At 38.3% G+C, this 14844-nt stretch overlaps 1 protein-coding gene and 1 pseudogene across 1 annotated transcript in view; both read left to right on the top strand.

The window, feature by feature from the left end:
* LOC105105412 (putative gustatory receptor clone PTE01) overlaps positions 1–14844 on the top strand; it is a 21570-nt gene extending 6726 nt beyond the window's left edge. The window contains exons 2-3 of the mRNA XM_010999201.3: positions 7421–7569; positions 12827–14844. Coding sequence (XP_010997503.1) covers positions 7508–7569; positions 12827–13769 — 1005 coding nt within the window. The 5' untranslated portion in view covers positions 7421–7507 and the 3' untranslated portion in view covers positions 13770–14844. The remainder of the gene's footprint in view (positions 1–7420; positions 7570–12826) is intronic.
* On the top strand, positions 3935–4586 carry LOC105105411 (olfactory receptor 7E178-like; annotated as a pseudogene).

Below are 14844 nucleotides of genomic sequence, written 5' to 3'. Positions count from 1 at the left end.
GCTTTTTAATTCTTTAATTTTAGGTCTTATTTCCTTCCACTATATTTGGGTTTAATTTTCTCCATATTGCTAGCTATTTGAGATAGACACTTATATCAGAGCCTGTCTTCTATGTCCAGTCTGCTTATAAACCCATCCAATCAGAATTTTCTGTTATTAACATTATTAGTAGCAAACGCATTTGAGGTATGTGCAGAAAAACACCTTCTATGTGTGTGTTATCTTAAGGTCATGGTATTTCCTTGGTGGTTTGGAAAGGAAACTGGACTGGAAATCAAGACACCTATTTCTGGTCTTCACTTTTCAACACTGTGACCATAGAAAAAAGCCATTGAAGCTTTCTAGTCCTTAGTTTGGGGTGTATGTGTGAATGTGTGTGTATGTGTTAAACTTTTTTATTATGAAATAATTATAAATTCACAGTAGGTTGCAAAAAACTATGTACAGAAAAGTCCCATATATCCATCATCCAGTTCCCCCCCCCATTGAAAATCCCTACAATTTATTTGAATTTCACCAATTTTAAATGTGCATGTGTGTATATGTGTGTGTTTGCAGATATAGCACTTGTGTAGCTAGATGGAATCACTAACCACAATCAAGATAAAGAACTACTCCATCGCCACAAATGAACTCTCTAGGCTAGTTTGTATTCACACTCAGACCTCTCCATCACTAGCCCAGACAACCACTAATTTGTTCTCCATCTCTCTAATTTTACTTCAGGAGTGTTATATGAATGAAATCATATATCATGTAACCTTCTGAGATAGACTTTTTTCATTCTACTTAACTCCCTTGAGATCCATCCAACTATATTTCTTATGCTGTATATTACATCCCCATGGCTTATTTTATACCTGGAACTTTGTACCCTTTAATCCTCTTCACCTATTTCACTCAATTTCCTACCACCCTCCTTTCTGGCAGCCAACAGTTCGCTCTCTGTATTTATAATTTTGTTTCTGTTTTGTTCATTAGTTTTTTAGATTCCACATTATGAGATCATGCAGTATTTCTTTTTCTCTTAGTATAATACCCTCAAGGTCCATCCTTGTTGCAAATGACAAGATTTCACTCTTTATTTTTTTAATTTTTTTTTTTTTGTGGTGAAGTAGTATCAAGCACTGTTAAGAGAGAAGAACAAAGCTGGAGGTATTATGCTCCCTGATGTCAAAACTACCCTTCAAAGCTATAGTAGTCATTTGTACTAGCACAAAAACAGACACATAGATCAACGGAACAAAACAGAGAGCTCAGAAATAAATCCACACTTACATGGTCGATTAATCACATGGTCGATTAATCTACAACGAAGGAGGCAAGAATATACAATGGGGACAAGTCAGCCTCTTCAGTAAATGGTATTGGAAAAACTGGACCATCTTCTTACATCATATACAAAAATAAACTCAAAATGAAGATACGTGCAAATGATACATCTGATAAGGGATTAATATCCAACTTATATAAAAAATCAGACAACTAATTATCAAAAAACCGAACAGTCTAATTTTAAAATGGGCAGAAAACCTGAATAGACATTTTTTCAAAGAAGGCTAACAGACACATGAAAAAATGCCCAACTTCAGTAATCATCAGGAAAATGCAAATCAAAACCACAATGAGATGTCACCTCACACCTATTAGAATGGCTATTCTCAAAAAGACAAAAGATAATAAATGCTGGTGAGGATGTGGGGAAAAGGAAACCCTTCTGCACTGCAGCCACTATGGATAACAGTATGGAGAGTCCTCAAAAAATTAAAAACAGAACCACCAAACAATCCAGCAGTTCCACTTCTGGGTATTTTTCTGAAGAAAGCAAAAACATTATTTCAAAAAGGTTTATTTACAATAATCAAGATATGGAAGCAACCTAAATGTCTATTGATAGCTAAAGATGTGGTGTATATACACACACACTCACACACACACACAATATTACTTGGCCATAAAAAAGATAGCTTTTTTAATTGTGGCAAAAATCCCCACGTAACATAAAATTCACCCTCCCCCAAATTTCCAAGTGTGCGGTACAATGTCACATGCACGTTGTTGTGCAACAAATCCCCAGGAACCACCCCTCCCATCCTTCATGACTGAAACTCTACACCCGCTGAACAGCTCCCCACCAGCCCCTCCATTCACCCTCTGGCAGCCATCATTCTACTTTCTGTTTCTGCGAGTTTGACTACTTTAGTTACCTTATGTAAGGGGAATCATGCAGTATTTGCCTTTTTGTGAGTTATTTCACTAGGCATAATGTCCTCAAGGTTCATCCATGTTGTAGCATATGACAGAATTTCCTTCTTTTTTAAGGTTGAATAATGTGCTTTCCTCCAGGAAAAGAGGAAACAGACTGAATCTCATTCATTTATGATTCCTCAGAGCCTAAACTAGGTGGCAACAACAACAACAACAAAAACCTGTTAAACTTAAATAGACCCTTAGTTAAGTTGAACATCGAGAAGGCAACATGGTTTTACCCACTGGGTGCTTTTCTGCCTGTGCTTCCATCCCTTCCAGCAGTTTCTCCTCAGACTAGAGACACGATACAATGGGGCTTGCATGTTTCTATTCCGTGGACTTTCTATGAGCCTATTATTTTCCTTTTATAAGATACATGTTATTCAATTATCAAAAAAGCGGAAATTTTAGATAATACAAAATTTTAAGGAAGGTGAAAGGGAAGGGGAAGACAAATTGCTTTACATCATGGCCTGAGACACTTTTAGGATTTCACATTTAGGATGTCAAGTCATTCTTTGCTCAAATTCCCTGGGATAAGAAAGGCTTTGACCTCTTTCCCATGAAATTAAAGTCATTAAATACAATTTGAGATTAAATTTCATCAACAAATCTGATACTGCAGTAGTAATTTAATCCTGATTAAAACACCATAACTGAATATTAAGAGCCAAACTTCTAAGGGTGTTATTCTCCCCCTATCTGGGTAAGGAATGCCATCAGAAAGAGATTGAGATGTTGATGCACACTTCACATTTAGTGTGTGCATCGTGTGGGACTCAGACTTTCATCTCCTGACTCATCCCAGGACTTCTGTCACTCCCACTGGAGCTGCATGAACTTATGTTTTCAAGCCTTCTTTGTCCCAGATGAACAGACAGAGGCAGAATCATTGCTTTCTTCTCTTGGGACTCAGTGAGGTCATCTCTGAATTAGGAGAACAGGCCAGTGATTCACAGGGGTCTTGCTGGCATGACTATTCGGTTCATAGTATGGTCTCTGAGTAGTGTGATGCTTTTTCCATTCCACTTTGGAAACCTGAGATATGCAAATATTATTTCTTCTGCACATTGAAGATTTCACGTGAGCTATCATGGAATGACTATTTCTAGACAGACTTCAGGGACAGCCCTGATTCTGCAACTCAGCAGTAAGAGCAGGTAGTTGATTGTATCTGTATCTGATTGTTTTATTGGGAAAACATGTAGGCAACTAATAGTAAAATTAAATATACACTGATTTTTACAAAGCAAACAACTATATACTTCATATATATTATCATATGGTTATTCTCAATTGTGCGATATGGAAAGGTAAAAGAATTTGCATAGGATTGTCATAATAAGGAATTAAAAAATAAAATGAAGTCTATACCTCTGGCAATAGTATGCGTCAGCTAAAGTGGCTGAATTAGATGTAAGCACTTCACAGACGGACTTAAGGTTTTAATGAGAACATTTCCGGGACAACATTTGTAGCATATACTTTTCAGCTAAGTTTTCAGGAAGACTGTTTATTCATACAAAATCAGTCCTAACAACAGGAAAACATACTCACCAAATTCATGGTGGTTGACTTTGTGGGACAAATATGCAGGGGAATGGAATCATGTAGAAATATCAAAATAACTGAAATTTTTTGCTAATATTTTAAATCTCTGTAATGTATAAGTTGAAACAAATATTACTGAATGTTAACATTTTTAATATGGTGTGTGGGTATTAATAATAATACATAACATTAATGGAGCATTTACTAAACTGGCCTATAGACCAGTTTGTGGCCATCTGTCACCCCCTGCACTACCCGGTCATCATGAACCCCCACCTCCGTGGCCTGCTGGTTTTGGTATCACTTTTTATCAGCCTTTTGGTCTCCCAGCTGCATAGTGTGATGGTATTAGAACTTACCTTCTTTATGTATGTAGAAATCCCTCATTTCTTCTGTGATCCTTCTCAGCTGTTCAGTCTTGCCTGTTATGAAATTCCAGCAATAACATATTAATCTATTTTATTGGTGCGATGTTTGGTGGTGTCCCACTCACAGGGATCCTCTTCTGTTATACGTGAATTGCCTTCTCCATTCGGAGAGTCCCCTCCTCAGGTGGGAAGTATAAAGCCTTCTCCACCTGTGGCTCTCACCTAGCAGATGTTTGCTTATTTTATGGCACAGGCCTCAGGGCGTACCTCAGTTCGGCTGGCTCCTCATCCCCCAAGAAGGGTACAGTGGCCCCAGTGATGTACGCTGTGGTCGTCCCCATGCTAAATCCCTCCATATCCCTTCATCTACAGCCTTGGGGACAGGGACATCAAGAAGGCCATGTAGAGGCTCCTTAGAAGAACAGCCTAATCTCAATGCCTGTGCCATCTTTTTCTCTGTAGGTTGGAAAAGCCACTAAAACCAAACAGTTGGAATTCAAATTTCTGCCTATTTGGTTCCATAATTTTTGTAGCTCTTGTGCCTTTCAATACTTCCAATGTTTCGTATCTATATGTTGCTTCATTTTGTACATCTTTAATGGGACTGAGGGAATATTGTGGGATCCCATCCCCATTATAATCACCGCATGAGTGGATCATGTTATAGCTATAGATAGAGTTTTCTTTATTTGTTATCTGTGACCCAGGCATCCTGGATGCATGCACAGCTCTCTCTTTCTCTCTCTCTCTTTCTCCCTTTCTTTTTACAATTACAGTCTTCAGTCATTTCCAAAATTTATGTTTATTGTCCATACAATTTTTGCATCTCTCTGATCTGTTTATGCATGTTATTTGTAAGGATGCATGTATCTGGTCCTTAACTTTGACTTCACATGGAGTCACCTGGTGGATCTTTAAAAATATTGATGACTGTTTCTCAACACAGATTATAATTTATTTGGGCTGAAGTGTAGCCTTAGCATGAGGATTTTAAAATGATCCCAGTTGTTTTTCATGTCTAGTCAAAGTTGGCAACTACTGATACAATCATATTTTGTTCAAAAATTACAAGTATATTTGGACCCTTTACTGTTCATGAGCAGATGTTGAAGTTCTTAAAGTCGTACTAGCTCACAAGAGGGATGATCTAAAAAAGTTCACCCTAGCAACAGGCAATGTTATTTTCCCCAGCTTTCCTGATATTTCTTTACATATATTCTCCTTCCATACCATACAACTAGTCATCCCTGCTGGTTAATAAGATATTGTCACCTTGCTCCAAACTCAGCCTTCTATACGTTACTTCAGCAAAGGGTAGCTCTTTCCTTTCACTAGTAATGGTATCTTTAGGGCTTCACTTTGAAGCCACTCTTCCCTGTCTCTTGTCTTGACAAATCTCCCTTTGGGCTCTGATCTGTATTGTTCACGCTACAAGTATCCATCTTTCTTTTAGAGACGTCACACATCGTTTCTAAGATAGTGATCTGGGGCTTTCTGAAAACTTGGCTAATAACTAGGTTAATTTACTTGGCCTTTTGCTACTAAGCTACATTGTCTACCAACTTCACTGATCAGGAACTTTGATACTGGAGAAACGAATGCTCTTTATAGAAGATGAAGCTATGCCAGCCAGTGAGAAGTGATACTTCCCTTTAAAAATGACTAAATTCTTGGTTTTCATGAGCTGTAATGAGACAATTCGGGTCTTTTCTACTCTGGAATAATGAATAGGCTGTGTCTCCATTTCTGAAAACCTAAGTAATGAGCAGAATTACTTAGGGAATTTTGGAATTTCCCATTAGAAAAGTAATAGGAATTTGCCAAGGTAATTGTGATAGTTTTTTTTTTTTTACTGAATAAAGAAATACACAAATTTTATAGAAGACAATTTGGCTATACATGAGATGTTCTTCAAATTGCTTATGATAGTTAATTTTATGTGTCAACTTGGCTGGGTCATGGTGCCCAGATATTTGGTCAAACATTATTCTAGATGTTTCAGTGAAAGTGTTTTTTGACTGAGATTAACGATTAGATCACTGGACTTTGAGTAGAGCAGTTTACTCAAAGAGAGTGGGCCTCATCCAATCAGTTGAATACCTTAATTGAGCAAAGACTGACTTCCTGGAGAATGAATGAATCCTTCCAGTAGACTGCCTTTGAACTTGAATTGCAATTCTTCCCAGAGTTTCTTTAGAAAATTAAAAATGGAACTGCTATATGATCCAGCAATCCTACTTCATGGTATTTACCCAAAAGAATTGAAATCAAGATCTCAAAGAGATACTAGCACTTGCATGTTCATTGCAGAACTATTCACAATAGCCAAGATCTGGGAACAACCTAAATGTTCTTTGACAAATGAATGGATAAAGAAACTGTGAAATACAGTATCACATGTGTGATATGTGAATACTATTCAGCCTGAAAAAAGAAGGAAATCCTGCCATTTGCAATCACATGGGCGAATGTTAAGGACATTACACTAAGGGAAATAAGCCAATCACAGAGAAGACAAATACTGCATGATTCTACTTATATGATTGATCTAAAATAGTCAAATTTATAAAATCGTAGAGGGGAATGGTGGCTGCCAGGGCAGGCAGGAGGGTGAGATGGAGAGTTACTAATAAAAGGGCATTAAGTTTCAGTCAATCAAAATGAGTAAGCTCTAGGAATCCGCTGTACAACATTGTAACTATAGTCAACAATAGTATATGACCACTTCAAAATTTATTAAAAGGATAGATCTCATGTTAAGTGTTCTTTCCACAAATGAAGGAAAAAAAAGAGTTGTCCTTAGAGACACAAATATTAACTGAAGAAAATAGAAATATTATCAGATTCTTAATATAGAAGACCTAATTCTCCATCAATTACTTGGTCATTTGAATGCATCTGATGATGATAAACTCACATGTTTATGTATGTTAATTTAAAAAGTCTGAATTTTTTAATTAAGATGTATGAAGCTTAAAAGTCAGAGGAGGAGTACAGATGAGATTCCTCCTGAGAAGTGGAAGGTCTCAAACCGTACAAAGGACATTTACTTTTCCTATAATCCTGTAGCATTAATTTTGACAAATCCTTAGAGACTGGGATAATATGGACCAACTTGGCTAATTATGAGCTCTGTGCATTGAGCTCTCAAGCCCACACAACTGTAAATAATCAGCCTGTGCCCTGCAACCTTTCAGTTTGCTGGTCTCAGTATAGTTGGATCTGTATGTGTGTCTGTCTTCTCTTCCCAGAGTCGTTGTGTGCATCAAGGGGTCCATTCCTGACTGTCTTCCTGCCAGTCCCGAGAACGGAGCCTGAACCTTCATCACTTACCAGGCATGGGAAGAGCAGTGGATCGTCATTCTTTTGTCATGCCCCAGCATAAAGGGAGTGCAGTACAGTGAGTACTATTGGAGATACTACATAGAGGAGGGACTGGGGGAGCATTGTTTCTTCATCATCAGGGTAAGCAGGACAGTTGGAGCAGTCAGATGAGAGGACACCAATATGTAGTTTCAGCTCAGAGGTCTATGAATTTCCTGTTGTTGGTTCTGATGGGGATCCTAGGACTCTTATTTGGATTTCTGTTTTCCTCCCACACTGGTTCTAGCTTCCGTTGGCATCTCTCTCACCAGAGCAGGAAGAGTCCCTCTAAACTGTGCCGTAAGCACTCCAAAATGATCATGAAGGTGATGATGATACCAGATGACCATATACGTGTATCATGAACCTTTATTAAAGATTCCCAAGTACCAAGCTCTGAATTAAGTGCTCCTGGAGGAAGGGTCATAGCTTGTGGTAGAGCACATGCTTAGCATGACTGAGGTCCTGGGTTCAGTCCCCAGTACCTCCACCTAAATAAATACATTGCACTTCTTAGAGAGAGAGAGAAAGTGCTCTGTGTACTTATTTCTTTTCATCTGCATAGTCACCCCAAAGATTTATGTATACAGATTACTGTTATTTTACAGATGAGAAGAGGATTTTAACCTTTTAGTGTAACTTGTACCAGATCATGAGATGGAATGGGATGAAGCCAGGTTTGAATCAAACCATCTGACTCTAGACTCAGGGCACCTGGCCAATATTTTCCCTTTGCCAACCCACTCAATCATTTCACTTCTCTGGCCATTCCATGCAGACACCCTCTGCTCACTGTGATCTTTTTTTTTTTTTTTTGGAGGTTACTGGTAGACCACATTGGAAAGCTGTGGGTGGCACTGGCTACATCAACCATAGGAAGGATGACTGAGCTCATAGGCAGGGATCACAGAAAGAGCTGGCTCATAACAATTTAGGGAAGATCCCTCTCTTGCCCCTGCTCCTGGATTTTGCCTCAGCTGTCCACTTCCTCCTCCATTCTTGTAATTTAGCCTTTTCCGTTTCAAACAGAGACATAACTTCAATGTCTCAGGTTCCATCCATACTCAGGAAACCAGAAACTATGAAAAGATGTACAGTAGATGTGTCATTGTTAAGACCAGTGGATCTCTGCTTTAAACTTCCTGCATTTTATTAGAGTGAAGAATTTAACTGCATGTGCCTCAGAGATCCATGATACACTTTTAAGTCCTGTCTGCTGTCCTTATTACCTAACGACATGGAGCAAGTTGTTAGTGTCTCCGAACCTCAACATTGACATATGAGTTGATTCTTAGTCGATACCACTCCACTGAGTAAGGACTAAATAGATAATGATACTACCTGTGTGATTAATTATGTGATGGATGTGTACAAGGGTAAAAAATTGATATTATTAATTTTGATAACACTAAAATTCATACCATTTGACCAAAATATCCCATGACCTGACAGTTTGGTTTTTAATGGATACCTGACAAAACATTTTATTTTTGTCCCTGGGCAAGTACGTAATGAGTATTTGGAAGGAAATGACTGAGTCACATTCATTTCTGATTCTCCAGAGCTTATACCATCTTTGGCATAAAGTAGGCAACAATAACGACAACACTACCAACACCAACAAAACCCTCCCAAATATGGCAAATACCGAATAGGTCCTTCTTTGGTTCCCAGAAACAGCGTAGTCATATGTCTTGTACACTGTTGCTTTCCTGCCTGTGCCTGTGTGATGTCCCACAGGACGAGAGACAAGATAAAATAACACTTGTGTGTGTGTGTCATAAACTTTCAGTGGGTCTGTTATTTTCCACTTAATACCATCTACCACATTCAATTATTAAAAAACTATCACAAGGATTTTCATAAATATGAAAAAGGAGGAGGCAGAACGAGGAGGTAAATTTTATTGTGTGGGCTGAGACACATTTTAGGATTTCAAGTCATTCTGTCACATGCCCTGAGACCAAAGAGCCTTCAGATTCTGTGCCCTATAATTACATAAAAAGTTACTAAAACTTTCTTAAGACTGCATTTCATCAGTAAACCCACTGTTTCACTAACAATGCAAATTCTGTTTTCAAAGCAATGACCAACTATTTATTAAGTTCCACTCCCCCCACATGCTACAGATCACTGGAGATGACTGTTATCCTCCCAATTTCCAGATAAGGAACATGAGCACAGAGAGGTTGAGGGATTTATACACACATCTGTGGATTAGGATAATGAACCAGCAGTCTCAGGGGCACTAGTGTCACTAACATGGTGGACCGTAGGATTTTCTGTGAATAGTAACGCACTTCATAGTCCAGTTTGAAAATCTGAGACATGGAAATACTATTCCCTATGTAAGATTCAGGATTTCATACGGAGTTATCATGGAATGACTATTATTAGGTACTTCAGTAATACTTCTTATTCTGTACTTTAATAATAGCATGTAATTGGTAGCAACTAATTTTTCTGTTAGGGAAACAAATGTAGACAGCAAGCAGTAAAATTGAACATGCACATATCATAAAGAAATTCTCACTTGTATGATATGGAGAGAGGCAAAAGAATTTTTATAGGATTGTCAAAATAAGGAATTGGTAAATTAAACAAAGTTTATTCCTCAAGTACTGCTATGCAGTTAAAGTATCCTATCTAGATGTATGCACTTCACAGAAAGATGTAAACACAGTGTTGTACACAAGAATATTTTAGATGTTATATGTGTAGTCATGTACTATTTACATAAAATTTCAAAACTTTATAAATACATAAATATATACTAGCATTACGGAAACACTAACAGAAAATATACCCACCAAATTCATGACAGTGGTTGCCTTGGGGGACAGGCCTGCAGGGCAATGAGATAATACAAGGATTTAAAGAAAACAAATTTTATTGATAATTTTTTCAAATCTCTATGAAATATGAGTTTTGAAGCAAATACCATTAAATGCTTATGCTTATGTTTTTAATGTAGGTATTGGATATTAATGATAGTAATAATAGGCAACATTAATTGAACATTTTCTAAGTGTGTGGCAATATTCTGTGGTGGCGTTCTTGACCATGGCTGTACCTTAAGAACTCTAACAATCTCGCTCATGTGGAATTATCACTTAACTGGTTCTAGGCTGTGGCCAGGGCATCAGCACATTTTACAATGTTCACAGGTAAATATAATAATCAACTAGGATTCAGAACCATGGGTCTGAGCACTTTGTGTCTTAACCCAGTAAGGTAAGTTCAGTTATTATCTCCATTTTACTGATGTGGAAACTCCCTAGACGTTTGTTATATTAGTCTCTCTGTTCTTTTCTCTTTTGCATTTTCCCCCAAATTAAATCATAGTGTGACCTGTCAAGGGAAATGAAGATCAGAGTTACCTTCAGGGAGTTGATTTAAGAGAACTGCATTTTAGAATTAATTCAAAGGAGAATTGATTTGAAGAGAATCCTCCCTGTTTCAGTAAAGATTGAAGTTAAGTTGGCAAAAGAAGACTGGGTTTCAGACCTGATTTGGTGGCATCCTATGGTCCTAAATTCCTCAATTGTAAATAAATGAGTTGAATTTGAGGAAGACACAGCACTTCCAAATGTTTAGGATTAGAAATACATGTAAGCACTTTGACCCAAGCCACTACAAAGTGGAGACCAAAGAAACAAAGACCAGTGCCAAATACCAGGTGTTTCCCTGAGATTGCACAGGGTTGATATACGTCCTGCATAAGATGACAAATAGGAAGGAAGTATTTCTAAAAAGTTAGTTATTGTTTAATATTGAGGAGTGCACTGTGCACTAATGCCATCTGTGGAGTCAATGATGCTGTATAATTTTGTGCATTTACCAACACGTATTTATTGAAATTTGAAGTCTACTAAGGCTAAGGTTAGGAGTTACATTTGAAAAGAATTTCCCCCTCCCCAATTTTTGAGATGTAATTAACATATTGCACTGTACAAGTTTAAGGTGTACAGCATGACTTGACTTATATACAGTGAAATGATTACCACAATAAGTTAACATCCATCATCACATATAGATAGAAAAAAAAGAAGGAAATACTTTTTCCTTATGATGAGGAGTCAGGATATACTCTCTTAACAACTTCCAAGTATACCACAGAGCAGTGTTAACTATGGTCATGTTGTACATTGCATCCCTAATACTTATTTACCTTATAGCTGAAGTGTGTACCTTTTGGCCACCTTCAACCAGTTTCTCCACTTTCCACCCCAACCCCCAGCCTTTGATAATCACAAATCTGACCTCTTTTTCTGTAAGTTTGGTTTTTTTTTTTTTAAGATTCCTCATATAAGTGAGATGACATTACTTGTCTTTCTCTGTGTGGCTTAGCCTAATGCCCTCAAGGTCCATTCATGTTGCAAATGACAAGATTTCCTTCTTTCCTATGGATGAATACTATCCCATTGTATATATATCACATTTTCTTCATCCATTCATCCATCGATGGATACTTAGGTTGTTTCCATGTCTTGGCTATTGTAAATAATGCTACAGTGAACATGGGTGTGCATATAACTTCTTGAGTTCATTTCCTTAAGACAAATACCCAGAAGTGGAATTGCTGTATCCTATGGTAGTTCTGTTTTTAATTTTTTGAGGAACCTCCGTACAGTTTTCCATAGTGGCTGCACCAATTTACATTTTCACCAACAGTGCACAGGATTCCCTTGAAAAGACTTTTAAAAGACAACCCACATATTTGAGTAAGCATGTATTTCTATAGAGGAGGGAAGTCAGAAAACTAGAGAATAAGAAAACCTGTGAAGATAGCTGGCACATAAAAAATCTTTCTAATTATGAACATTTGACTTTAGAATCCAGATGTGTACTGCTAGCTATTATACAGTTTATCAATATTCTAAATTGAAGGAATTTCTTGCACTGTATCAGAATCAAATGAGGCTGCTTCTAAGTATTTTAATCCGAATGATTTTTTTCTTAAAGGGAGAAGTATGTATTTTATTCAATATTTCATTAAAAGAGTAGACTGTATTTTACTATGATTATGGATTTGTTATCTGTATATTACCTTGCTCCCCTAACAATATTCAGGCCAGTGTATAGAAAGAGGTAAGTAACATAGAAACCAATGAGGAAACAGTTCTAAGAAAACTGAATTTGAGGCACTGAGAAATACTGCTGAAGGTACCGGGGTATATGACCCCAAATGTGAATACTTTGCTTGTGAAACACTTGAATCCAAAACTTGGACACAGTGCTGTGTGCCCAGTTACTTATATACTTTCTTCCAAACCTCTTTTCTTTTTCAAAAGATGTCCAAGCTACACAGAACAACAAAATCTAACACGTGTCTCAGAATTCTTCCTCGTGGGACTCTCAGATGATCCAGAACAGCAGCCCTTCCTCTTTGTCCTGTTCCTGTCCATGTACCTGGTCACCGTGTTGGGGAATCTGCTCATCATCCTGGCTGTCACCTGTGACCCCCACCTCCACACCCCCATGTACTTCTTCCTCTCCAATCTGTCCTTGGCTGACATCGGCTTCACCTCCACCACCGTCCCCAAGATGATTGTGGACATCCAAACTCACAGCAGAGTCATCTCCTATGCAGGGTGCCTGACTCAGATGTCTTTTTTTATGCTTTTTGGATGTCTGGATAGTCTCCTCCTGGCTGTGATGGCCTATGACCGGTTTGTGGCCATCTGTCATCCCCTGCACTACTTGGTCATTATGAACCCACGTCTCTGTGGCTTGTTGGTTTTGATATCACTTTCCCTCAGCCTTTTGGTCTCCCAGATGCACAATTCAGTGGTATTAAAACTTACCTACTTCAAAGATGTGGAAATTTCTCATTTCTTCTGTGACCCTTCTCAGCTCCTCAGCCTTGCCTGTTCTGACCCTTTCACCAATAACATAGTCATGTATTTTGTTGGTGCCATCTCTGGTTTTCTCCCTATCGCAGGCATCCTTTTCTCTTACTATAAAATTGTTTCCTCCGTTCTCAGACTCCCCTCATCAGGTGGGAGGTACAGAGCCTTCTCCACCTGTGGCTCTCACCTGGCCGTTGTTTGCTTATTTTATGGAACAGGACTCGGTGTGTACCTCAGCTCAGCCGTCTCGCTTTCTCCCAGGAAGGATGCAGTGGCCTCCGTGGTGTACACTGTGGTCACCCCCATGCTGAACCCCTTCATCTACAGTCTGAGGAACAGTGACATCAAAAGGGCCATGAGGAGGTTCCTCAGCAAAGCCATCTAATCTCAGTACCTGTCTTCCATTTGTAGTTTAGGTTGGAAAATGCAGCCGTAGACCTGGGAATCCTACCTCTCTCATCACATCATTTTTTGTAGCTCGATAGCATTCACTCTTCTCCTTGCTTAATACCTGAATATTGCTGCCTTTGGTGTTTCTTTAATGAGACTGGCAGGGCTGGGGCAGAGTTCCAGGATCCTTTGTATATCATAATCACTCCATGGCTGAATCGTATTACACCCATGGAAATTCTATACTTTATCATTGGTGGCCCAAGCATCCTGTAAAGATGAACAACTCTCTTTTAGTATATTTAAAATGTATATCTTTTCTATAGCTCTTGTGTATTCTCCGTGCTAATTTCTATTTATCAAATTGGTATATGCAGGTTATGTGTGAGGATGCATGTCACTGCTTCTCAGCCTTGGCTTTTATTGAAGTCATTTGGGAAGCTTAAAAATACTGACATCTGTGTCTCACAACCAGAGATTCTGATTTAATTGGACTTGGGTGTGCCCTGAGCATGAGGATTTTTTAAAGCACTCAGATAAATCTCGTGTGTGGCCAAGGTCGAGACCTACTTATCTAAGTCAGATCTTTTATTCAAAGATGACTTGTATGCCTTTGGGTCCTAACTGCTCATGGACAAATGCCAAAGATCCTAAGAGATGAGACCTCAAAGAGGGAAGATATGAATAGCCTCCTGTTGCAACAGGCAATGCATTTTCCTCATTATTCCTGATGTTTCTTCAAATATCTTCTCTCTCTACACCATAGAGCTGAGTCTATGTGATTGGTTATGAAGTTCTTTTCTTTGCTCCAAACTCATACTTCTATACTTTGCTTTGGAGTGGAGTTCTTGAAATCACTGCTCTGTTTTCCATCTTGTGTTCCATCATCCTGTTCAACAGTGGTCAGTAAAAGTCTCTATGTCCTAAAACTCAGCTGTTCCTTTTATCCCCTCAAGACTGGTGTACAGCTTCTTCTTTGTTTAGGTAACCACTTAGATCTTTTTTGCCTTTCAGTCTTTCAAAAAACTGTTTAACCAATTCCCCACATTAAATTTTCTTCATTACAATGA

The sequence above is a fragment of the Camelus dromedarius genome, chromosome 27 (assembly GCF_036321535.1).
Source record: "Camelus dromedarius isolate mCamDro1 chromosome 27, mCamDro1.pat, whole genome shotgun sequence".
NCBI lineage: Eukaryota > Metazoa > Chordata > Mammalia > Artiodactyla > Camelidae > Camelus > Camelus dromedarius.
This window is presented reverse-complemented; position numbering and strand designations above follow the sequence as displayed.